The 24,384-nt window shown below is 55.1% G+C and overlaps 1 protein-coding gene across 8 annotated transcripts in view; it reads right to left on the bottom strand.

The window, feature by feature from the left end:
* RPTOR (regulatory associated protein of MTOR complex 1) overlaps window positions 1-24,384 on the bottom strand; it is a 420,015-nt gene that overhangs the window by 59,342 nt on the left and 336,289 nt on the right. For 7 of the 8 annotated variants that reach the window (XM_055241781.2, XM_055241783.2, XM_055241782.2 and 4 more), the window contains 5 exons: window positions 24,184-24,375; window positions 23,011-23,151; window positions 16,343-16,460; window positions 15,372-15,512; window positions 14,463-14,621 (listed from right to left, as the gene is read on the bottom strand). In XM_055241781.2, coding sequence (XP_055097756.1) covers window positions 14,463-14,621; window positions 15,372-15,512; window positions 16,343-16,460; window positions 23,011-23,151; window positions 24,184-24,375 — 751 coding nt within the window. The remainder of the gene's footprint in view (window positions 1-14,462; window positions 14,622-15,371; window positions 15,513-16,342; window positions 16,461-23,010; window positions 23,152-24,183; window positions 24,376-24,384) is intronic. The other variant, XM_055241784.2, reaches the window with a different exon arrangement.

Genomic DNA, 24,384 nt, shown 5'->3' with positions numbered 1-24,384 from the left:
CTTCCTGCCCACCTCCACGTGCTTCCTGCCCACCTCCACGCGCTTCCTGCCCACCTCCGTGTACTTCCTGCCCACCTCCATGCGCTGGCCCTGCTCTGAGATGTTGGGACTTCACGAAAGGTTGATGTGCTGTGACTTTTGTCCCTAAGCCTCTCCCGACTCACCCAACACTCAATGCAAGGTCCTGTGCTGCATGCTTGGATACAAAGACAGACAAGGCAGGACCCAGCAGGGACTCCGACTGGTTTATAAATAACACTGGTGAGTCGTGGGCATGGAGGGAAGCGCTGAGGCTTCGTTGGTGCGGCTGCTCAGTCCTATTTAATTCCCCAGCAGTCCTACAGGCAGGTGTCACCCCCAGCATCACCGAGGAAGGTGAGGCCCAGAGGATGAAGGATGTGAATGCACACCCATCAAACCTTTGAGCCATGCTACATCCACGACAGCATGCAGCCTCAGGGAGCTGCAGGAAGGAGTGAGAGTGACTCCTCCTGTCGGCAGTGGGCTAGGAGGTGAAGGCCAGGAAGTCCTGGCGGAAAAGGCACGAAGGAGCCGGGCTTTGAGGGGAAGGAGGATCATTCTCTGGGCAAAGGAGGGGTGGAGCGAGGGTGGGTAGCACAAACAAGATCTGAGACATTGAACAATAAAACGCGGAGGTGATGGGGACACGGAGCCTTGGGGGATACCCGACAGAAGCCTGCAGGAGCAGATCAGAGATTGCGGGGTGGGGGCTGTGAGCACTTGGAAACCAGAAGGGAGCGGCAGGCATGGGCCATGTGGGCTCCTGGCGCAGTCAGCATTGGCTGAGGCCAGGGAGGAGGCTGATGGAGCAGGCATTGCGGAACTGTTGTCCACGCCACGCTGGACCCAGAGAGGCCGAGAAGGGAAGCAGCAATCCTGGTAGAGGCAGCAGGTCCAGCAAGGGCTGGGCCGAGGACCAGAGGTGCTGAGTGTGGAGGGCAGAGCGGGGCCAGGCAGTGCCTCCCCTGCCTGTGGGCACCAGGAGCGCCAGTTTCCTGACAGGCTTCGCCCCAGAGGTGGAGGCAGACAGGGTCCTGCCCTCAGTGCTGGGAGCTGAAAAGGGATCCAGCCACATAGAACTCCATCTTCTTTATTTTTGGGGAAGCTAGACAATTTGCTGAGGAGCAGGTGCTTGTTCATTAAACAGAGGTTCAAAGGATTTCAAGTGAGGTATGATTCCAGGCCACCCGATTGTTGGTGAAAGAGCTTAAGCATCAAAAGCCAGTGGAGGACCTCGTGTCACCACAGGAACACAGCTGCACACGTGGAGTGGGTTTTGCACGACAGTCAAGTCCACGGAGATGGAGGCGGGTGCGAAAGTCAATGTGTGTGTGGGTTCTGCAGATGCCTGCGGCCACTGGCTCACCTCCACCTATGGCCTCCACTCAGCGAGCCCAAGACAGGCTCTACTTCAGCTCCACATATGGCGGGCCGGTGTCTACCCCTGCTGTGCGCGCCCCCACCGTGAGTGCAGAGGTCAGGGAAGCCCCGTGCCCATGGCTCCTGAAGAGGCCCCCATGAAGAGTGCATGTTGCAGTGAGTGAGCGTCTCCAGGACTGAGCCGTGTGGAATCGAGATCAGCTGCCATCTAGGAGGTCACGCTGCCAACTAGGAGGTCACACTGCCATCTAGGAGGTCATGCTCTGCTGCTGTGCTGCCCGTGCTGGCGTGAATCATGAGAGGCTGGGACCTTTTCTGGGAGCTGACATGTCTCACCCCACAGGGTGAGTTTACAGCCTTCAACCAAAGGAAGCATTCTTCCCAGGGACACGTCCCCTGCAGGTCTTGCCCATGCACATGTGTGCCTGGCCGGTGGTCCCTGTGCTTGACCTTGTGCCCAGGAGGAGGCAGTGGGGGCGTCTTGGGAGCCTAGGACCCAAGCACACCTGGACTTCAGCGCCACAGCGCCACGCAGATGCACCTTCTGCTCAACCGTGGTCCTGCGCCGCGTGGACTGGGACAGAACTGAAGCCTTCCAGCTCTCAGACTGCACAGCTCTGCCATAGCCATGTGGATCCACAAGCAAGTCTCGGAAATGTAAAATCGGTCCAGACTGTGGGAACACTCCCTAGAGTCTCCTCTACCCCAGCGGATGCTGGCTCCTAGGAACTGCTCCATGCAACACAAGGACGTCGGCGATGGCTGCGTCCTCAGTTTTTTAGAGTGGGCGGGTGAATCGCTTCTCGGCCTTTTGGCTAAGATCAAGTGTAGAGTGGGCGGGTGAGCTAGGAGATGTGGCCTCACTGGCGAAGTTCGCTACCGCCTAGCTCCACGACACTCTCTACCACAGGTGACAGGATGGCCCCGCAAGATGCCCACTGATGACTGCCCGCCTGAGACCCACTCCCCTTGATTATTCTGGGGTTCTGGGCTCCCCACAGCTGAGTGAGGCATTGAAGCAGTTCCCCACGAGGCTCGACTGCCAGGTGAAGGGGCTGTGAGGGGCAGCTGGCCTTATATTAGAACCCTCCTCACAAGACCCAGGGGCGAGGACCAGGCCACTGTGAAGAATAGGGCATTGGGCAAGCCCAGAACCCAGGGCAGGCGTGGCAGGAGGCCCCTGCTCCCGGCGGCCCTGGCAGAGTGCGATGAGGGTGCAGGCTGGTGGCTGCTCAAGCCTCACGCACAATGTGGGGGGCCACAGACGCAGGCACCGGGGGTCTAGGTCAGGGCTCCACAGGACACTCCAGGTAAGGACCTTGGCAATGTGCGGGGCGGGGTAGGGGTGCGTGTGAGATGTATTAGCTGCTACTTTCATCGAATTTTTTTTTTTTTTTAAGACAGAGTCTCGCTCTGTCGCCCAGACTGGAGTGCAGTGGCGTGATCTCGGCTCACTGCAAGCTCTGCCTCCTGGGTTCATGCCATTCTCCTGCCTTAGCCTCCTGAGGAGCTGGGACTACAGGTGCCCACCACCACGGCCGGCTAATTTTTTTTTTTTTTTTGTATTTTTAGTAGAGACGGGTTTCACCGTGTTAGGCAGGATGGCCTCGATCTCCTGACCTCGTGATCCACCTGCTTCGGCCTCTCAAAGTGCTGGGATTACAGGCGTGAGCCACTGCACCTGGCCACTTTCATCTAATTTTTAAAAACAGATTTGTATTACAGTTGGCTCCACATCCACGGATTCAACCAACCACAGATCGAAAATATTTGAAAACAAAACAAAAAGTAATGCACATAAAAAAAACCAAGAGAGCATAACCACTGTTGACACACTGTGCTGGATTTAGTATTATAAGGAATCTAGAGATGATTCAAGCACAGCGGGGGACGTGTGGGGAACGCAGAACTGTCACGCCTTTCCTAGCAGGACTGAGCGTTGTGGGCCCTGGGTCCTGGAGTCCCCCACGCGTACCGAGGGACAATGCTATTGTTGTTGACCTTCGTGCAGACTTCCACTTATATCAAAGTCGAAATACTGTTTGTGACTCAACAGGGGAAAAAAGATCTAATTTTGCCAGTCTTTCTAGCGACAGTGGATTTTATAACTATGTACTAGTAAAAAGTGTGACGCTGTGATCGTGGAACTGCTGTCTTTATTTCACGTCTTTCCTTGGTTTGGCCACAATCTTCTCTCAGGCTCCGTTGTATCAACTGTCCTGTTGTAAAATCTGCCAGTCCCCAAAATGACTGCAGAGACCTTCCCATCGGATTCGAGTCCACCAGGAAGGAGGTGGGGCTGCCTGGGTCCTGCCCTGCAGGGAGTCAGGGACTGGGGGTGTTGAGCTTAGAAAGGGCCCCTGCTGGCACTCACACAACTCCCTGTAGGCACGGAGAACCTATTTTCATGTCTAGACTAAAAGCAATAAAAGATCATAACGAATGGTTTTAGAAGTTATTGTTCAGAGCCCAATGGTCACAGCTTTCCAAATAGCATACAAGGCAGGGAAATTTACTCAGAGCTCTGGCCGACTCTGAATCCCAGAAGCTCCCGGGCTGGCGGAGCAGTTTGGAGAAGACAGAGTGTTCCTGCAGGGGACAGCTGCCAGCCGCCACCCCAAGGTTGAGGGGTCGGCAGAGCGGGTTGCGCCCTCTGATGTGCTCACCCAGTCTGTGGTGGCCAAGACCCTCTGCCATCCTGGGGAACCAGTGCCCCAGGCCGAGGGCTTCTGCAGCGGCCCCTTTCTTGTGACCCTTCCTGCCCCCTCAGGGGCTGCACCCACGACTCAGTGTGCCTGTTACGAGAATCCCGCTGACCAGCTGCTCCGCCCTCCCCTCCTCCTGGGCCAGCCGGAGCCATGGACCCTGAAGCTGCCCACAGGGAAGACGCAGCACCTCCCGGGCCAGGTGGGTGGTGCATCTGCATCGTCTCCTCAGCATATTCAATACCCCTACGAGACAAACATCATAATGGCCTTTAGTTAAGGACTTTTGCCCTAAAAACATAATCCTGTAGCATCGGAAAACTGTCGTTCATTTTCTCACCACCGTCTTCTGACGAGAGTAAATCCAGTTTCTGGGTTGTGAAGCCTTCCTTCCAAACCCGCACAGTTCCTTTGGCAAAAACCCTGCTTAGCTTTCTTTTGGTTGAGCAAGCACCAGCCTTTTTTTCTGCAAAGGCACAAACCAATACCTTCTCTGCCCTGAAACCCAGACCTCGAGGCCTGGCCGGAACTCACTACTGGGGGTCTCTGGGGCTGCACGCAGGGCTCGTAAGGACTCTTTCAGCTTCTTGATACCTTGGAAAAAAGGAAGGAAACTGTAGTTCTAGGTACCCAAGAAGGTGAGGTGGGAGGATTGCTTGAGCCCAGGAGTTTGAGGCCAGCCTGGGCAACATAGTGAAACCCCGTCTTTAAGAAACATTAAAAAATAAACGAAGGGAGAAGCACTTGCTATGGCCCGTCCTGTGAACACCAATGATGCAGCAGTGCAGCCTGCCGCAGTGTGCGCGGCTGAGAGGCCTGGGCAGGCCTGGGGTGCAGGGGCCACCACTGTTCTGTGGCCTCCCAGGAGCCGGGCAGTGCCCCAGTTTCTGGGCTCAGGTCTCCGGGCTCCTCTCCCCTCCAAGGGCAGTAGTTCTGGCTCCCAGATTCCGAACGAAGTAGGGAGGTCAGGACTTGATACCAGCTCTCCCGCAGAATCCCGTGTTCAGGTGTGGAGAGCACAGGAGGCCTACGGGGCTTCTGGCTCTGCCGCTAGCCAGGGCCCCCAGCTCCTCCGCTGGGTGAGCAGGGCGCTTCCCACAGCTGCACCAGGGCCGGCTCCACACTCCGCGGGGTTGTGTTCCTTTCTTGCCCTCCCCTCCCTTGCAGTAGTCCATCCTGCATCCATTTCTATGGCAACACATTTTCAAAACTGTAAGAAATGTCACCGTATTTAGCAGAGTCATGAAAACTGGTCTCATCTAGGCCAGGCCTCTGATCTGCGTCCCTGCCGGCGCTCTTGGGATGCGGCTGTTTCTGCGGGAAGAGCACTCTCAGGCCACCAGAGTCCCGAGCAGAATTAACTCCGCCTCAACTCTCAGCACGGGTGTGCCTGGACTCTGGCTGCGATGCAGGGTTTCGGGAGGGAAGGCGGGTGGAGCACACAGCAGTGCGGTCCCCCACGGGACTGCACTCTAGCTGGGAGCTGGGGCTGGACAGACGAGTGTGGGAGTGACGTGGTGCAGGGCCACATGCATGGGTGTCTGGGGGTGAGGAGGGCACCTCAGGCTGGGTCCCGGGACATGTGGACACAGGCCACAGACCCTCTCCAGCCGTCCTTCCGTCCTGAGCCGCTCCACGGCCACTCGTCGGCGTCAGGAACACAGGTAAGTGCAGAGGGCAGACGCATGGGCTGGGGGCCGGGACAGGTGAGGCCTGCGTCCACACGTCCATGCGTTAGCAAGAAACAACTTTACAGGACTGTGGTGGTAAAAATGGTGACATCATGCTTTGATGTGCTGGGTCAGGCACCTACACGGGGATCCTGGCGGTGGGCCAGGCAACCTCTCAGCAAGACCACCTGGCTCTGAGCTGCATGGATGGCACAGGGGCTGGGCCAGGGGCCAGCCAGGGGTGCTGCGGGCAGGTGCAGTGGAGCGGCTGCTGCTGAGATGGGGGGCAGGAGGCTGAAGGAAGGCCTTGAATGTCAGACAATGGTTTGGCCTCTACAGAAAATATGGCTTTAACGAAGGCTTCACCTGGAGGGTGGTGAGGAGCTGGTGTGAAAGAGGGCCTGCCCAGTTGTGGTCTGCAGAGAGCAAGACCCAGGGCAACGAGGCCTGGTGGGATGGGGGCACTGGAAATAGGAGGGGTTGATGAAGGGGATTCTTGTGGATGTCAGGCCAGACGAAGGGCTGAGTGAGAAACAAGCAGGATGGAGACATCAAAGAAGATTCTAGAATCTGATGCAGTGCTGAGACCTGGGTTCTCACTTAGTTTCACAAACATTTATCCTGCCCCACCAGGGCCAGGCACTGCTGGGGGAACCTGGGCTCCATCAGTGATCAAAGGAAGCCAAGTACCAGCCAAGGGGCTTCATTGCCACAGGGGAGATGGGAAACGTGATTGAGGGTGCAACAATGCAAGTGCTCTGGGGAAGGCAGAGCAGGGAGGGCGCTGGCGATGGGGCTTCTGGGGGGCCACGAAAGATGGGAAGGTGCTGGGGCAGGGCTTCTGGGGCACCAGGAAAGATGGGGAGACATGGACGCTCCAGGTTGCCATGGTTCTGAAAGCCTCTGCAATCTTCACTGAAAGGGACTAAAGAGATTGCTGTTCTTTGGCTGAAATGAAAGAAGAAATTGGCTGGAAACAGGGAAGTGCTGCGCATAATGGGATTCTGTGTAAGTTATGAATTCTAAACACTTAGGTAAGCACAGTGGTTTCCAGGTGGTGTGAGCGACACCTCACTGAATACGAATGAGGCTGGCTTTGCGGGGGCGACTTTGTTTTTCTTCCTTTCTAAACTCCAGCTCATTGTGAAACTCTTTCCTGTCAAATTTCCTAAGATTTGAATGATATACAAATAAAACTCAGTTTTCTCCAGCAAAAAAAAAAAAAGTCAGGAATCAGATTGTGTAAGGATGGTGGAATGGGGAGCTCAGCTCCTTTCAGAAGACAGAAAAGAAAGAACGGGCAGAGGAGAAAACTCATGGAGGCCAAGCCCCTGTGTCCGGGCTCCAGGCTGCTGTGCGCTTCCCGTCTGGGTGGCCCTCAAAGGAAACTGCGATTCTTCGCCCTGTACTCTACCGAGACCAGTACCGAGGATAACAATGGCATTTACTCATCACAGACGAGAGCTAAGTTTCACACAGGAGGTGGACGGGGCCCCCGCAGTCCCTCTTGCCTGTGGACAGCACCCAGGGCCTCAGGCATGGCACGTGCACAGCAAACACCAGCCTCAGCAAGTTTAGCCACCTGGAAACTCCACAGCTGTGAACTTTCTGTAGCCTTCGCCAGCAGAAGGGGAGATGCCCACGTGGTATCCAAATGCCCAGGGGGAAAGGGAGGTGCAGCGGGCATGGGGACCTGCAGACGGAAGCTCTCAGCGGTGCCATGGTGACCCAGCGCCACACTGCCTGGCTTGAGCTCCCTGGACCAACAAAACGTGCGGTTCTGCACACTTGCAGACCAGGCGCAACTTTTTATTTTGATTCTTACTTGATGGCCAGATACGTGTGAGTGGAGGGACGAGAGTGAACCGAGCACCCCATGGAGCATGGGCCAGGTAGGGTGGCGGGGCCACCAGGCCCTTGGCAGACGGTCACCAGGTGAGCACCGAGGGGTGATGCTGCTGTAGCTTCCCATAAAAGAAGAAGGCCAGTCGAGCGTGGTGGCTCATGCCTGTAATCCCAGCACTTTGGGAGGCCGAGGCGGGCAGATCACCTGAGGTTGGAAGTTCGAGACCAGCCTGACCAACATGGAGAAATTTTGTCTCTACTAAAAATACAAAAGTAGCCAGGTGTGGTGGCATGCGCCTGTAATCCCAGCTACTCGGGAGGCTGAGGCAGGAGAATCGCTTGAACCTGGGAGGCAGAAGTTGCGGTGAGCAGAGATCACGCCATTAAACTCCAGCCAGGGCGACAAGAGCAAAATTCCATCTCAAACACACACACACACACACACACACACACACACGAAGGCCACAGTGAGCCCCAGGACTCACACACACACACACACACACACACACGAAGGCCACAGTGAGCCCCAGGACTCACACACACACACACACACACACACACACACACACACACACACGAAGGCCACAGCCCCAGGAGGGCCACAGTGGAAGCAGGGAGACCCAGGAGGGAGCTGCGACCACCAGGTCAAAGAGCTGCTGGCTCAGGTGGCTGCGAGGCGGGGAGGAGACCGGCACAGATGCCCTGCCGAGAGAAGGATGTGTGGGGGCACAAAGAGGAGTCCCTGACTTCCGGCCAGGAGTCAACCTGAGTAAACACTGGTCCCCTTGGCTGCAGAGGGAGGACGCCCATTTCTGCAGGGAGGGGAAGGAGATGCCTGGAGCTGATGGTACTGGCTTCAACACAGGTAGCATTGAGTTTGCCTGTTCTGCACTTTTGTGCCCCAACGTACATAGTGGGGGCACTGTCAAAATATCTGGCCAATCCGTGGGAGAATTCCAAGTCCTCTGTTTGACTCACAGGAGTGTCCCTGGAGGCTGGGGTGCGGGCAGGATGTGCTCTGCTGTCAGGCTCTCTGAGCTGAACTCAGCCTTGTTTTTCTATGGCCTGTGTATGGTTCTTATACTTTTTAAGTGGTTGAAAAAAAAATCAAAGGAACAATATTTTGTGATGTGAAGTTACACAAAATTCAAAGTTCAACCCACATGGTTACATAGCAACATGGCCAAGTTCATTCACTTACACGCGGTCTCTGGCTACTTTTGCACCACAATGGCAGTGCTGGGGAAGTGCCAAGGGGCAGTCCCACCTGCAAAGCTCTTTCACAGGAAGAGTTTGCAGACTCCTGCTCTAACCTACACATGACGGAAGGCAGCTATCACCTTGACCTTGGTGAGCATGAACTGGGGCAGAGGTGGCACTAATCTGCTGGAGGCGCTCGAGAGCTACTCACAGGAGCTGTGCCCGGGGCCAGGGGAAATGTGTAATCAAAACAGAACACTATGAATTTACATTTTCTAGTACTTAAAAAAATATTTAAAATACCTTTTTTCATTGTAGATTTATAAGTAGAATTTCTGCAGACAGGTTTTAAAAGACTCTTGCAGGCTAGCCTGGAAACCTAACCACTATATAGAACATTAATTCTATTTTAAAAGTGTATTCCAGTTCAAAACAAACATCTTACAAGTGACTTTAGGACATATTTCATTGGTGACTTGGCAATACCTCGATTTATACTCGAATATACAGAGTCAACTCTGCGCTTTCTGGGTACTTGGCATATTTTAGCGGACAACCAAACGCACAAAGCTGCAACGTTATTTCTCAATGAAAATTAACAAGTTGGCATGTCTGGGCTAAGCTGGCGTGTCTGGGTTGTTGTGTAGTGAACCTTTCAGTTCTCCGTACCCTGGAGTGCATGGTGCGAGCTCTAGACTCGTTCTATCTAGAGGTGCTCAAGGCAGCAGGTGGCCAAGGCTGGGAGCACACCCACAGGCTTGCCTGGTGGGAACTGTCTTGGAGAATGCCCTGTGTCTGTTTTGGGTCTTTGGGCTCCTGTCATGCGCTGCTGTCATTGTGGCTGGACCGCCATCCCTGGGAACCACAACGGAAGTAGAAAGAGAGCTTGAAGCTGAACACAAGTGAAAAGCCCATCATCAAAACTCATGAGACGGAGACAGCGGGGGCGGGGGGGGGGCGGGTGTCCCGCAGACCTGAACACACACATTAGGAAGGAAGCAAAACTCAAAGTTAATGAGCTGTTTTTATTTTCCGCTTGAGAACTGAAATAGGACAAGAGGGTGAACCTACAGAAAACAGAAGAAAGGAAACAAAATAAAGTACTGGAATAGAAAAATAAAGATAAAATCATGCAGTAAATCCACAAAGCCTAAAAGTTAGAACTTGAAGACACTAAAGAAATGAACAAACATCTTGGAGGATTAATCAAGAAAAAGGGGAAAAGGCAAATAAACAACAATAGGAATAATAGGGGACATATCTAAAGAGACAGCAGATTGGGAATGACAGAGCAGCTAAAACAATAAAGACAGCAGAGATGAGAGCCTCAAGGGAAAGAATGAGAATACTTAGCTGAACTGAATAAAATCCTAGAAAAATAAAACTTTTTGAAGCTAGCTTAAGAAGAAATAGAGAATGTAAATAATCCTATCAGCATTAAAGAAATGGAATACAGAATTCAAACCCACCCTCACAACATTACACTAGCCCAGACAGTTCAGGGGCAAATTCTACTCAGACACTGAAAGAACACATCATCTTTGTCTTATAAAAATTGCCCCCTAGGACAGGGAATGAGGGCACACTCCTGAGCCAGTTTTTGTTTGTTTTATTTTTGTTTTGAGATGGAGTCTCACTCTGTTGCCCGGGCTGGAGTGCAGTGGCGTGATCTTGGCTCACTGCAACCTTTGCTGCCCGAATTCAAGCAACTCTCCTGCCTCAGCCTCCCCAGTAGCTGGGATTACAGGCACCTGTCACCATGCCCGGAGGAGCCAGTTTTACTAGGCAGGTACAGACTCAATGCCTAAACCAGCCAGGTCAGGACAAGAAAAGTCACAGCCCAACCCACTTGTGAATGCCAATGGGGACCGCCCAAAGAAACAGCTGATGAGCGTTAAGGCAGCAATGTCAGGCGACATTACCATGCTGGGTGCCCCCAGAAATGCAAGGATATTTCACAAGAAATTCAATCCTGTAGTTGCCTACACTAACAAAGAGCCACGCACAGGGTCATTCTGAGATGCGGAAAATACATTCACAGAAATTACTTCCATTTATCAGGAAAATTCTTAACTAACTAGAATAGAATGAGAATTTGCACTCATAAAAAGAGTCTGAACCAACCAGAAGGGAATTTCTATAAACTGATACAGAGCACCCACCCAAAAAATCTACAGCAAATGTCGTATTAAAGGTAAAAGGTTAGAAATGTTTCCTTTACTCTCAAGAGAGAAACACAGATGTCCACTGGCATTCTTTTTTTTTTTTTGAGATGGAGTCTTGCTCTGTTGCCAGGCTGGGGTGCAGTGGTGTGATCTCCGCTCACTGCAACCTCCGCCTCCCGGGTTCAAGTGATTCTCCTCCAGTAGCTGGGACTACAGATTCTCCTACAGTAGCTGGGACTACACACCTGGCTCATTTTTATATTTTTAGTAGAGACAGGGTTTCACCATGTTGGCCAGATGGTCTTGATCTCCCGACCTCATGATCCGCCCGTCTCGGCCTCCACCTCCCAAAGTGCTGAGATTACAGGCGTGAGGCACTGCGCCCAGCCCACTGGCATTCTTTCTTTTTTGCCAGCAACAGGTTTTAAAAAAGATATTACTTAAAATTACAAAAACTGAAACGTCATGCCTGTGACCTTTGTGCAGAAAGTTAGACTGTCTTGAAGACACAAAGAAGACTTAAGGAAATGGAAACGCCCTGTTCAGGAGCAGGGAGACTCATGGTGCAAGGACGCCAGTCATGCCAGGGAATCCACTAATTCAACGCCATTCAAACAACACCCCAATGAGGCTGCTGTGGACACAGAAAACCTGACTGTAAAATGTACACAGCAGAGCAAAGGGTTAAGAGCGGCCAAGACAATTCTGAGAAACGAACTGAGGAGCGGGCTCGATGGCGCTGCCCCCACAGCCGTGTGGTGTCGGTGCGGCCGTGGGGTATTGGTGCGGCCGTGTGGGGTGTCGGGGCGGCCGTGTGGGGTGTCGGGGTAGCCGTGGGATGTGTCAGCGTGGCGTGTGGGGTGTCGGGGCAGCCGTGTGGTGTTGGTGCGGCCGTGGGGTGTGTCAGCGTGGCCGTGTGGGGTGTTGTGGCGGCCGTGGGGTGTCGGGGCGGCTGTGTGGGGTGTCGGCGCGGCTGTGGATAGGATGGGTGCTGCCGAGAATGGAGCCCCCACTCAGACCCTAAGGACCGACGGCCAGAGAGACGCTGAGAAGCACTGGAGGGAGGACTGGCTGTCTGATGAAGGGTCTGGGGTGGCATAAAGAAAAAATAAAACCTGAATCCTGACCTCACCACAGAGACAAAATGTGGTTCAGGATATACTTAAGACATGAACGTAAAAAGGAAAATTTTAAATTTCAGAAGAAAATGTAGGAGAATATGTTTAGGACATTGAGAAAAGGAAAAACCCAAAAGGCCCAAGTTATAAAGAAAAAGAGAAACTAGAAGATTAAGCTTGTGTGGCACCAAAGGCATCATAAAAAGTCATAGATTAGAGGCATTTTCGATGGATATGTTCAGCCAGGAATCAGCACCCAGGATTGTAATGAACTCTTATTACAAACTACTAAGAGAAAGACAAACGACACAAGGCGAGTCTGTAAGGCTGCAAGGCTGCAACCTCACTGCAAACAAGGCAAATGCAAATTCATGCCACAAGGAGACACCAGGTGTGTCTATCAGACAGGCAAAAGCCGGCCAAGACCGGTGTGGGTAGAGAGTGGCGAGATGGGGGCGCCTGCGCTTTAGAACAGAGGATCCTGTGGAAGGCCTGGGGCGACATCTACAAAAGCTGAAGGTGCAGGCACCGTTCACGCAGCAGCTTCACTCCAAGGCAAGGCAGCGAGAGGCACTCACGTGTATCCACACTGAAGTACACACACCACACATGTGCCCGTTTATGTGTATTGAGCACCTACTGTGTACCAGGCATTGGGTGTGGACAGGGTGGGAGGAGACAGTGGTTAACAAAGCCAGGTTCTTGCACGTGTGGCTCTCGAGTTCCAGGGGAGAGAGACGGGCTGGGCCAATGAACAAGTTACACATACAGCACGTCTGCAGTCCACAGTCCTCAGGAGAAAAATAAAGCAGGAAAAGGGAGCAGAGAGTCAGAGGGCAGCTGGGGAAGCCTGGTTCCAGGTGGGGGCGTGGGGCTGGGGAAGCTTCTCGGAAGGTGCTGCCGGATGGGGGCTCTGAATGAGAGGGGAGTGGCCACCATATGCCGGAGAAGAGCTTCCCCACCGATGCCCAGGCTGGGGGCCGGGTGGGCCGGGGCCCAGCAGAGCTGGGTGCAGCAAGTGAGGGTGTGTTGGACGTGGGGCTCCATGGTGGCAGGGGCTGAATTCTGAGTTTGCTTATTAAAAAAAGGAACAAAAAGGAAGAAGAAATTAGAACCGGCCTCATTGTCCCCAGACAGGAGAATGGATAATGGAGTCACGGCAGATTGCAGAGGTGAAGGATAAAACCTAGATGACCACCAAAGATACATATTGAAGTCACAGCCAAAGAAACAGGCTTTGCAGGCCACGCATCGTGTGACGGTGCCAACAAGAGGTAAAGGCCTCTAAGTGGGCACCACGTGTGTGCCAGGGCTCGTGGCCAGAGAAGGAAAGTGTAACGTCACCAGAGGGAATGGAACCGGGGTGGGGTCTGGGGCTCGACCTCTGTAATTCCTTAAGCTGGGAACACAACACACAGACACACACACACACACACACACACACACACACACACACACACGCAGCGCTCTTATGTAAGTCTCCGTAAATTTTTACATGGCTAAAATGTTCCTTAATATGAAAAAAATTCAAGTGAAGCCAGTAAGCCACTCTGGATAGTCAGAACAAGAGGAGAGGAGGCTCGTTTGGTTAAGCCCTAAATCTGTTACCAGCAGTGTGAAGATGAACACAGCTACACAATAAGAAAACACGGTGAAATCCTGTTTCTCCTGTTTTACATTATCAATCCTGGTGGTAGGACCCAGGCACACACCATTCATGGCAGAACAAGAGAGGAATCTGACCTTTCCATCAGATTTCCATTCCCAGGCAGTGCTGCGTCAAGCTGCTGGGATGGGGGGAAAGTTCTGTGGAGATTCCACAGGTGAGCAGGGCGGGGACAACAGCCCCCAGCCCTGACCGCAGGGCCCTCCGCCTCTCACTGCGGAGACTGTGGGGGCCGTCCTGGGCACCAGGGGATGTGAGCAGCTTCCTGGCCTCACCCACTGGGACAAGGAGCACCCCTACTGTACCCCAGTTGCTCGTGGGGGGCAAAACCACCCCCGGCTGAGAACCACTGTTCTGCATCACCAGGGTGTCCAGCACCATGACGAACTCTCATCCCTCTATGGAAGAAAGATGGAAGGTTCTGGCAGCCTTCCCACCTGGCCAAGCTGGCCAGCTCCGATGGCTCCGGAGTGGCCTGTAAAATACCATCCCATCACAACAGTGATGTCAACTTCCCCGCTCTCCCCAGCAAAATGTTCTCACTGCCTCACAGTCCAGCTGACTTCTATTCTTTCTTTTGAACAGATAGTTTCAACACCCACTGACCTGATGCAGACACAGGTTCGTGCTGCTCTGTGTGGGGAGGAGACCCTCGGGGCCCCTTGGAAGCAGAAAGGGGCAGGCGGACTCACCGATGAGGGAGTTGAGGGAGGAGTAGGAGCTGGCGCGGCGCATCTTGTCGATGGTCTCGAAGGACAGGATGTGCTCCTCATTCTCGGGGCTGCCCAGGGTGCTGCTGGCGCTGCTGCTGGTGCTGAGGTTTCCAGGGGAGAACGCCACTGCGCCGCCAGCTGCTCGAGACGCAGCGGCGTCAGTGCGGTGCTCCCGGGACCCTCCTTTTGGTCTTACAGTTAATGGCATGACTGAAATATGTATTTTCTTCTAAATAAAGCTCAGCACACCCAGGCACAAACACACCCTGGTACACACACACACCCTGGCACACACACCCTGGTGCACACATAGCGTGGTGCACACACACCCTGGCATGTACAGACACAACCTGGTGCACACACCCTAGCACACACCCTGGCGCACACACATCCTGGCATGTACACACCCTTGTACACACACACCCTGGCACACAAACACCCTGGCATACACACCCTGGCACACACACACCCTGGCACACACACCCTGGTACACACACACTCTGGTGCACACACACCCTGGCGTGCACACAGGCACAGGAACTCACTGATCTCCCTGGGAGCCAAGCTCTCCACCCGCAGACCACAGGTTACTGGGAGACGGGGGCAGGGCACGGCCCTCCAAGGAGCCACCACCTCGACTGCGGCTGCGCTTGAGCTCCCTGCCGCATTGGTAACAGGCCCGCTGGCTATTCTGGGGGCTGGCCTACGCCTCCTTGCCACGCTCAGGTCTGGAAGGGTGACTCATCACCATGTTGGCAGATGGGACTTCAGGGCACGCACTTAGACGGAGAAGGGGCAGGGGCAGAGTGGTGCTTGCTCAGATACAAAGTTTCAGAAAATACAAGCCCAATCTCTCCCAAGCCAATAACCCGATTTCCAGGATCTTACATTCCTCTGTCAAACTCAGGTTCTGCAAAGATTTGTTGAGGCTCCTGGCTGTGGCGACAGCACGGATGTTTCCGTAGGAGCTCACGGAACGAAGTCTGGGGGTGCATGGGCTGTCTCGCACTGGGGTCAAACTTCCTCCCTCTGAGAAAGAAGGAGAAGGACAAGTTACACTGGGCTTCCGGGTGGAGGCCGGCGTGTCTTCTGACACTCAGCAGCTGGGACACTTGGTGACGGCAGCTGCTACCTGTGCTGGAACGAACGTCAGAGCAGGGGCTGCACAGCTCAGGGAGACTCAGACACGAGCAGAGGCTCTGTGGGATAGACTGGACAAACAACAACCGCTTGTCACTCTGTAGATATTAAATTACAAAAGACAACAGGGCAGAGGCTGGTGGCTGCGGCCCGTCCCAGTGCACACGAGGTGCGTGGTGACGTGGGCCGTGAGCCGCTCCCTGGGAACCGCAGCAGAGCAGTGGCCGGCCACACTCAGTCTGGCTCACCCTTCTCCCTTCCTGGGCTTCTTAGAAGCAGTGAGGCTTCACTGCTGATGACAAGCCCCTGCATGTGTGAGAAAGGACTCCTGACATGACTCACCAAGCCACGGAGCCAGCACAGTGTGATGAAATTATGAAATTACTCATCGCAGGAAGACGGCCCCTGCGCTTTTCTGCAAGCTCCTACTGCAGAAGTTTTGTCATACTTCAAGGTCTCTGTGAGTTTAATTTCCAAAAAGGGTAAAAAGAAAGGAAAAATGTAAGAGGGTCAGCGTGGCCCTCTTTCCTGCCCTTTTAAATCTGGCAGGTGCCTAAAAAGATGAGAAAAACAGGGACCCCTTGAGGCAGGTATCTGAGAAACCTGCGCTTAGATTCCGCGAGAGTGAGCAAGCGGCTAGCAGTTCTGAGACTGGGCCGCGGCCTGCACTAGAACGCCAGGCGAGGTGCTCAGCGGGTTCACAGGAGAAGACGCCGTACCTGTGGTCGCTGGAGAAGGCAAGGGGTAGTTCTTTTCCTCTTCTATGAACTGCAGGGCCACGGTGCAAAAATTGCTTTCATACTGAACCACGAGATGACTCAGAGCCACCACCAGCTCCTGCCGAGAGGGAGAAGGGACAATAATGCTGGGGCTGGAAAATGATTTCACCAACAGAAAAAAGAAAGGTTAAGACAAAACCGTGCAATTGGCATCAGAAACAGGGACCATCCCTTTTCGAACCGTCAGAGCAGAAGCCTTGGAATAGCAGAGTGCTGAGAGACGGTAGGCCACCGGCTCACGGGGGAAGCCCAGAATGCCTGCCAAATCCTCACCACTGCTAGATGCGCACGACGCATCGGGGGTCTCATAAGGACACGGTGAGTCACAGGACTCCAGAGAGGGAAAGGTAGGAGGCCTCACAGCCTCTCGCTTACAGTCACCACTGGGTGAAAACGCCGCTCTAGATCACACCCGATGGCTGGCAGCCTTTCTGAATCTGAGCACCCCAGGGCCGAGTGCAGAGGACAAGCCGAAGCCTGCTCTTTTCAACACACGTGAAACTTTCATTGGTACATGTTTCTAGTCCCTGAGAGGGAACGGGAAAAGTTGTAGAACTAAAATATGAACTAAAATATCATCTTTAGGCCCAAATGCCTTGGTCCAAGGAAACAGACACAATTTGCTTCTCTTTTAGGACAGTTCAGTGCTGTGACAGGAACAGCTGGAGAGCCTAGAAGTCACTGGGAAACAGAAGGGGGATGTAGGTTTAAAAAGCGGAAAGAATGTTTTTTTCCCTACGGACAACTTTCCCTGCCTTTTCTTTTTTTCTGAAAAGAAAAAAGATGGATTCTTAGCAGAAAGCCAAGCGCTGTGAGAGGACCCTTTGCTAGTTGCATGATGCCCCCATCTCCACAGCGGCTGGATGAGCAGGCTCTGGATGGGCACCCACCAGGGACCAGGGTCTTCTCGTGGCCGCCCCACTCTCCATCTACGCACTCTCTGTCCACGCACTCTCCCACCCCAGCCTATACACGCCCTGGGCTTCTTCCTATCATGCTTTGTGGTTTCCCTGATGCTGGCCCCTCACTCTCCTAGGTCCAGGCTGGCTGTCCAGCTGCCGGCTCTTCACCTGCACCCCAAACTCTCCCTGCCCTGTGAACTGCGGGCACTGTCTACTTTCCATTCAGCCTGCAGCGCCCTCTTGATTTGCGCCGATGGAACTGCAAGACTCTCACTGCTCAGAATGGAGCCCTGGCATCACCCTCCACCCGCCCCTCCCACCCTGCTGGGCACCAAGGGCCATGGCCCAGTGTGCGTCTTCACAGCCACGACCCATGCCCCGGTTCTGGCACTCATCTCCAACGCCTAAGTCACTGTCCCAGGCTCCCCGGGCAAACCACAGAACCCCCGCTGCCTTCCCTGTGCAAGAGGAGTGAGGCACTGCCGAGACGGGGCCTCCGACAAAGCAAACACCCGCTGGGCCCCTTCCGGGGAAGATCAAGGCTGCACTTGTCTTCAGAAAGCACCGATTTTTTTTCCCTTTCCTTCTGACATCAGGTGAGAAAAGCCACAGCTGGGCCTGGCATGGATTAACATGCACCAAGCTGGTGGGCCCTTCGATTTAGGGGAGGCCAACAGGGGCCACGTCTGTTATTCAAGGGGAATGTCCAGAGAGCACTCACTCCCGAACACACATCCTGCTGCATACGGGGGGCCTCCCTCGGAGGCCGCACATCCTGCTGGAGATGGTGGGCCTCGCTGTGGAGGCTGCTGCTGGGCACACAGCAAAGAGCTCTCCCTTGCGTTGGACCCTTCCTGCCCCTCCTGAATGGGCTGGGCTCTGACGGCAAGACACACACGCACCGGCCTTCTTTGGGATATTCATGCAGAACCCATCAGAGGGTCTGGCAGAGGTGCTCAGCCAGGTGTGGGAGCTCCCCTCTCTCTCAGCTTTTGCAAGATGATCTCGGCTGGTGTTGTCATGTGACCCCTTCCCCCTGGGGGCTCCCCAGCAGCACACACACGGGGAGGCCACATTAGTGGCCACGGGCTCCACACTGGCCAGGTTTCCCAGGTCCTCTGACCGGTCGCTTGTCAAAGCCATTGTCTGTCCTCCTGCTCCCTGGCTGGGGCTGAGCAGCCTCCCTCAAAAGGGAGGCAGCTTCGCCTGGACTCATACTTTCACCTGTCAGCTCAGCCCTTCCTGTCGGCTCCCCACCTTCAGAGTCCATGCGCGCTCCTAGAACCTGCTCCTTCATGGCTGGCCCCTTCAGCGAGGGGCAAGTCTGCTCTTCTGTTGCTCAGACCCAAACCCCCGGGATTCCCTGTCCTCTTCTTTTCTCGTACCCTCTCCACCTGTGAGCAAGTGCGGTGAGCTCCGCGTTCAAAGCACAGGTGCCTCTTCCCTCCTGCACCGTCCCTGCAGCTGGGCGAGTGGCCCCTTTCACCTGGGCAGCCGAAGGTGAGGTCCTGCCCCAAAACCCCTCCAGGCCTCTGATCACGAACGACAAGGCTTGTGCCTGGCTGGGCCACCTGCCCCACTGCCCTCCTGGCCTCTTGTGCCCACGCCCTCTGATGGGCACGGCCCCTGCTCTGGGCCCCTCCCCGTGGCAAGGCCTCCCTGTGCCCCCAGCCCCACCCATACTGACTCTGATCAGCTGCACCTCCGGCCCACCACTCTCACACCCAGCCCCTCCCCCAGCTGCAGGGGCACCTTCTTGAGAGAAGAGCCAGGGTTAGTGCCCTGCGGGGTCACTGAGGCCCCAGCTGGCCCGGCATGAGGCACGTGCCTGACAAGTGTGTTCTGGGTGAGTGCAGCCCTCCCTGCAGGGGTGTCGTCTGTAGCACATGGTTAGTTTCTAACCGTGAACTGGTGCCAGGACTCAAGGACATCTTTCTTGGGCACATGCTCTGCCCTGCTGGGGGCCCACACACTTCCTGGTGTTGACACGGCTGCACTGACCATGGGCTACCGGCCCACCTCGCCTCCACCCCTTGCCCACCTGCCCTGAGGGCCACCCACTCCACATTTCCAACAACACAGCACTGGCAAATATTTGTCTTGTGACCTGTGCTCAGGCATCATAAAACAGCTCCTGTGACCACGGCAGGCTCGAGCAGCGTCCTGGGAAGCATCTTGGGAAGCCAAGGCCTGGGATTACAGAGTGGATCACTTGAGCCCAGGAATTTGAGGCCAGCCTGGGCAACACAGCGAGACTCCATCTCTACAAAAAATACAAAAATTAGCCCAGCATGGTGGCACGCGCCTGTGGTCCCAGCTACTCAGGAGGCTGAGGTGGGAGGATCGCTTGAGCCTGGGAGGCAGAGGTTGCAGTGCGCCGAGATTGTGCCACTGTATTCCAATATGGGTGACAGAGACTCTGTTTCAAAATAAAATAAAACAAATAAAATAAAATAGTATCTGAACAGTCCCTATTTCCTCCTGAGGCCATGACAGGGAGGGAGTAAGCCCCAATCCAAGCCCTGCTGGGCCCGTCCCCGTGTGTGGCTCCTGCCCAGCCTGGCCCTGGCAGAGGCTGGGGTGACACTGGGGGTTCTAGCCCCGCACCCCCGGCCTGGCCCTTCTTGAAGAGGGACGGGTGGCTGACTGCAGGGTTTGTACTTCAAAGACAAGTTGAAGTTCAAAATAATTTAGGGGCTAAGCTGAATTTGCTGACTTACAAATTTTGTCAAGTAAGCTCATTAAACAAGTCAACAAACAAAACCTATTTGGCCGTCGTTATCACCCCACACAGGAGAGGACACTTTTACTATTAAAAAGTAGGATGGATGTAACCTTTTTGGTATCCAGTACATGTTGCCTTGATGGAAATGCAGCAGTAACAACCTCCTCTCTCCCGCCCCGGAGGCTGCCAGGAGCTGCTCAGCCAGGTCTGCTCCCCGATCCCAGCCCCACAGCAGGCTCAGGATGGGCCCTGAGGAGAGGCTGTGAGAAGGGGGCTGGCTCCACGCCCGCCAGGCTCCTTGGTGCTTGCGCCCATGCCCAAGTCCCCTGCAGAGCACCGTGCCCGCCCATGGAGGTTGGTAAACAGGAGAGAAAACCAGCTGTGATGCGGCAGGACTCCATGAAGAGGATGGAGGCGCACTCCTGGAGTCGGCACCCCCATCAAGAGTCGGCACACCCCCAGAGTCGGCACACCCCCCAAGCTGGCACTCCCCCAGAGTCAGCACACCCCCTCAGAGCCAGCGCACCCCTGGAGTCTGCACACCCCCCGAGTTGGCACCCTCCAGAGTCAGTGCACCCCCTCAGAGCCAACGCACCCCTGGAGTCTGCACGCCAGTGCAACCTGCTTGGTCACAGGTGAGTGACAGTGTCTTTCTCTGACTCCTCACAGCCTTCCTCCCTCCAGACATCACCCTGCCAGCTGAGGTTATCAGCTCTGTTGGCTGCTTCTCCTGCTAGAACGCAAACCTCCTGAAGCCGGGAAGCATCTCAAGTGCCTGACCTGGTACCCAGTGCAGGGAAGACACCAGGAAATACTTGCTGCAAGAGTGAATCCTGTTAGATTTGTAAGAATAGAGCACTTATTGAAGGCACAGCTAGAGCCTGGCACTCACAGCTCCTGCCTTCAGCCTCACCCCATTGCCCCTCCTGCCTGCTCAATGGTTCGGCCACATGGAAGGAAGGTGGCCCTGAGCCCCTCCATCTTCCCCATGCTTAGGCCTCCGCACATGCTCCTCCCACTTATCCAGCCCCTCCCATAACTCACCCTCCATAACCAGGTAAGAGCTGCCCCTCCACAAAAGCCTCTGCTGACACCCTTCCCACTCCGGTGCAGGCACAAGCACAGCTCTCAGGAGCTCCACAGCACTCCAGGCAGTACTTCTCCACAAGGCTCTGGTGTAATGACCTTATCTGTATCTGCCTCTTTGATTAGACCGCGTGCTCCCAGAGGGCAGGGGCTGACATCCCCCTCTACATGCCCTGCCCAGCATCCCCGAGAATGCTGCGTCCCGGTCGGCAGCACCTCCTCTGAACCCCATGGTGTCCTCGAGGGCCATGTCTCCAGGATGCAGGTTCAGCAGGCAGCCGTGCAGGCGAGTGAACGCTGAACCGCTCCCTGTGGAGGGTGAGCTTCATCTCAGTGCCCTAGCAGCCAGGACCGCACCACGGGAGGACAACCCGGCCACGGGATGGCTCTTGGGGAATGCCTCACAGCTAACGTCCTCTCTATTTTCACATTGTTTTTGTGAAGAAGAAACAAAGCTTTCCTTACTTTAAAAAGAATTTTAACAGACAAACCCCTGATTTGCTGCTTTGATCAGTGATGTCCACTAAAGGTGAGTTGATGTGGGAAAAAGAATTTGGCAGGGGCCGAAAGAAGCCAGGTTCAGAAACCCGGCCACGAGGAGAACGTGAAGATAACAGAACCAACAGAAAAGGGTCCCCAGAATCTCGCTTCCTATCTTCAAGATTTTGTTAGAAAATGTAGCATACTCATGACTTGGGCTAATTCTAGAAGGGAACACACGATAGAACGTGACTTTCCACACTTCGTCTGGCTGAGGGAAACCTGTCCAGATCACGTCCCTCCCAAGTAAAGCAGCGGCATCTGCTCTCCCGACAAACAACCCCCTGGCCCCGGGACCACAGCCCGTCTCCTGATAAAGCCCATCTCCAAGAGGGAGCCACACACAGCCAGCGAGGGAATGCACGAGGGTAGCCAATGCCACCCGACAGGGAGACACAGACTCCCCGCCCATAGAGCAGCTCTGTGCTCCCACTGTCGGATGAGTTCTCTGCAAGCGCAGCCTTCGATCTCACTAGCAAAGGAGATCGGGAAACCAGTGTCTTCCTAAATGCCCCTTTTGCGCTGGGGTGGGTGGGGAATCTGAGGGTGTGTGGAACCAACTTTTTCTAGGGGTGTGAAACCTTGGACAATCATCTGTGATATTTCTACATCTAAACAGGTAAGTAAGTTTTCAAGTTTATAAAACTGTTTTGGCCGGGCTCGGTGGCTCACGCCTGTAATCTCAGCGCTTTGGGAGACTGAGGTGGGTGGATCATGAGGTCAGGAGATCGAGACCATCCTGGCTAACACGGTGAAACCCCGTCTCTACTAAAAATACAAAAAATTAGCCGGGTGTGGTGGTGGGCGCCTGTAGTCTCAGCTACTCGGGAGGCTGAGGCAGGAGAATGGCGTGAACCCGGGAGGCGGAGCTTGAAGTGAGCCGAGATCGTGCCACTGCACTCCAGCCTGGGCAACAGAACAAGACTCTGTCTCAAAAAAACAAAAACAAAAACAAAACAAAACATAAAACTGTTTTTTTCAGTTGCTGACATCCATGGGTGGTGGGGGGGACCCAGTACACAAACCTTCCTGCTGTCTGTGGATGGCTGCGTCTCTTTGGAATGTGGTGCCTGTGTGTGTTGCTCCTAGGCAGGAAGGAGACTACTACACCAGCTGCCGGGAGGCGCAGCCTGCTAAATGCCTTTAAATGAAGCAAACACACGGGTGTCCGGTAAAGAAACGCATCTTGGAGAGAATGAAACATGTAAAGATCTGCTCTCGCAATGATAAGCATTGGAAACCGAGAGTAGAAACCGAGTGCTCCCTGCTGCCGTCAGGGCCGCGCAGGCTTGGCCCCAGTTGTTGTGGGGTCCGACCTGGGCGCCCTGCCGCTGCTGGGCTGGGGGTTCACGCACCTTCCGGACCATGGGGCTCCCGTCGCTGACCAGCTGGGCCAGCATCATGGCCACGTTGTGGTCGATGGTGGTGGAGTGGTCCGTCCTCTCTGCAGAGTTGCCCACGAACGTGCCAAGGGCGAAGACCGCCGCGCAGCGGACCTGCAAGGCAGCGGGGGGTCACGGGCATATCCCACGCCGGGCCATGCTGCAGCCTGTCTTTCTGCCAGGGCTGCGTGCAGGTGAATCCAACCCCACAGGCGCCTGCTGAACAGCTCTCCAGGCCCAAGGCTCTCCTCACACTACCAGAGTGGCGACGGGGAAGGAGGTGGGGAGCAGCAGGGGCAGCCGCCCAACTCCAGGGGCAGCTCAGGCTGCAGAGGCGGGAGCTGCATAGCCCCGGGAACTGAAAGACCAAACCAGGCACCGGGGAATGTGCTGATGAATGAGGCAGGAGTTAGAGGAGGCGGCTGGGATGGGCCACAGAGTGTGGAGGGTGGAAAGAGGGGAGGGTGCAGGCACTCCTGGAGGCAGAGGGGCGTGGGGGCCCTGGAGTGCACTGAGCACACAGGGCTCAGCCAGGGGAGCGACACTGTGCTGGCCCTGGGGTCCGGGGACCCTGGCTTAGCCCTTGCCTCCGACACCATGTGGTCGTGGGGAGAAGTCACTGTCCCTGAGTCTGCTTCCTCAGCTCTAAAAATGAGCAACACCCTGTACCCTGCACAGGCCGATGGGAAGAGTGAAGGCAATGGTGCATGAAACTCCCAGAGTTCCAGCCCAAGGCCATTCTGCGGGCAGTGCCCCGCACCTTTCCCAGCTGCACCAGGCACGAGCCACTGGCCTGTCTCCTTCCCTGTAAAGTGGAGATCTAGCGGTCCCTGCCTTGCAGGCTGCAGTGAGGCCGCAGAGCAGCACCTGGACAGCGAGCGTGTGACCCCTGCCTCTGAGCTGCCCTCCGGGACCCCCGCTTGCAGCTGTGCCACTGTCCCTGGGAGCGCACTCTGGGCCTGGGCGCAAAATCCCCAGTGTCATGGCTCTCTTCTCACCAAGGTCCCACTGTGCTACTCTTATTAGTGCGCAGCCCCTGAAGTTCCTGTACGTGTGGCCGGCCACACCCGCACGCGAGCAGACCTCTGCCTTACACCCCGCAGTCGGCAGCCAGGAGGACTGGCTCTGAGCGCCCGCCTGACTCACCTCGGGAATGGGGTCGGAAAGGAGGCTGTAGAGCTTCTCGTGAGCGCTGTCCCTCACGCCACACCACCTCGCTGAGTCGAAGTTCTGCCAGATCCTGCCGAGGCAGATGGCCACCCACTGGCGCAGCAAGGGGTGCGGGTCGTTGAGCTGCTCCAGGCAGATCGCAATGAGGTTTCCCTGCAGGCAGGCTTCCTGCAGAGG

The sequence above is a fragment of the Symphalangus syndactylus genome, chromosome 14, assembly GCF_028878055.3.
Source record: "Symphalangus syndactylus isolate Jambi chromosome 14, NHGRI_mSymSyn1-v2.1_pri, whole genome shotgun sequence".
Classification (NCBI taxonomy): domain Eukaryota; kingdom Metazoa; phylum Chordata; class Mammalia; order Primates; family Hylobatidae; genus Symphalangus; species Symphalangus syndactylus.
Note: the sequence above shows the minus strand (reverse complement) of the source record. Positions and strands in the feature narration are given on the sequence as shown.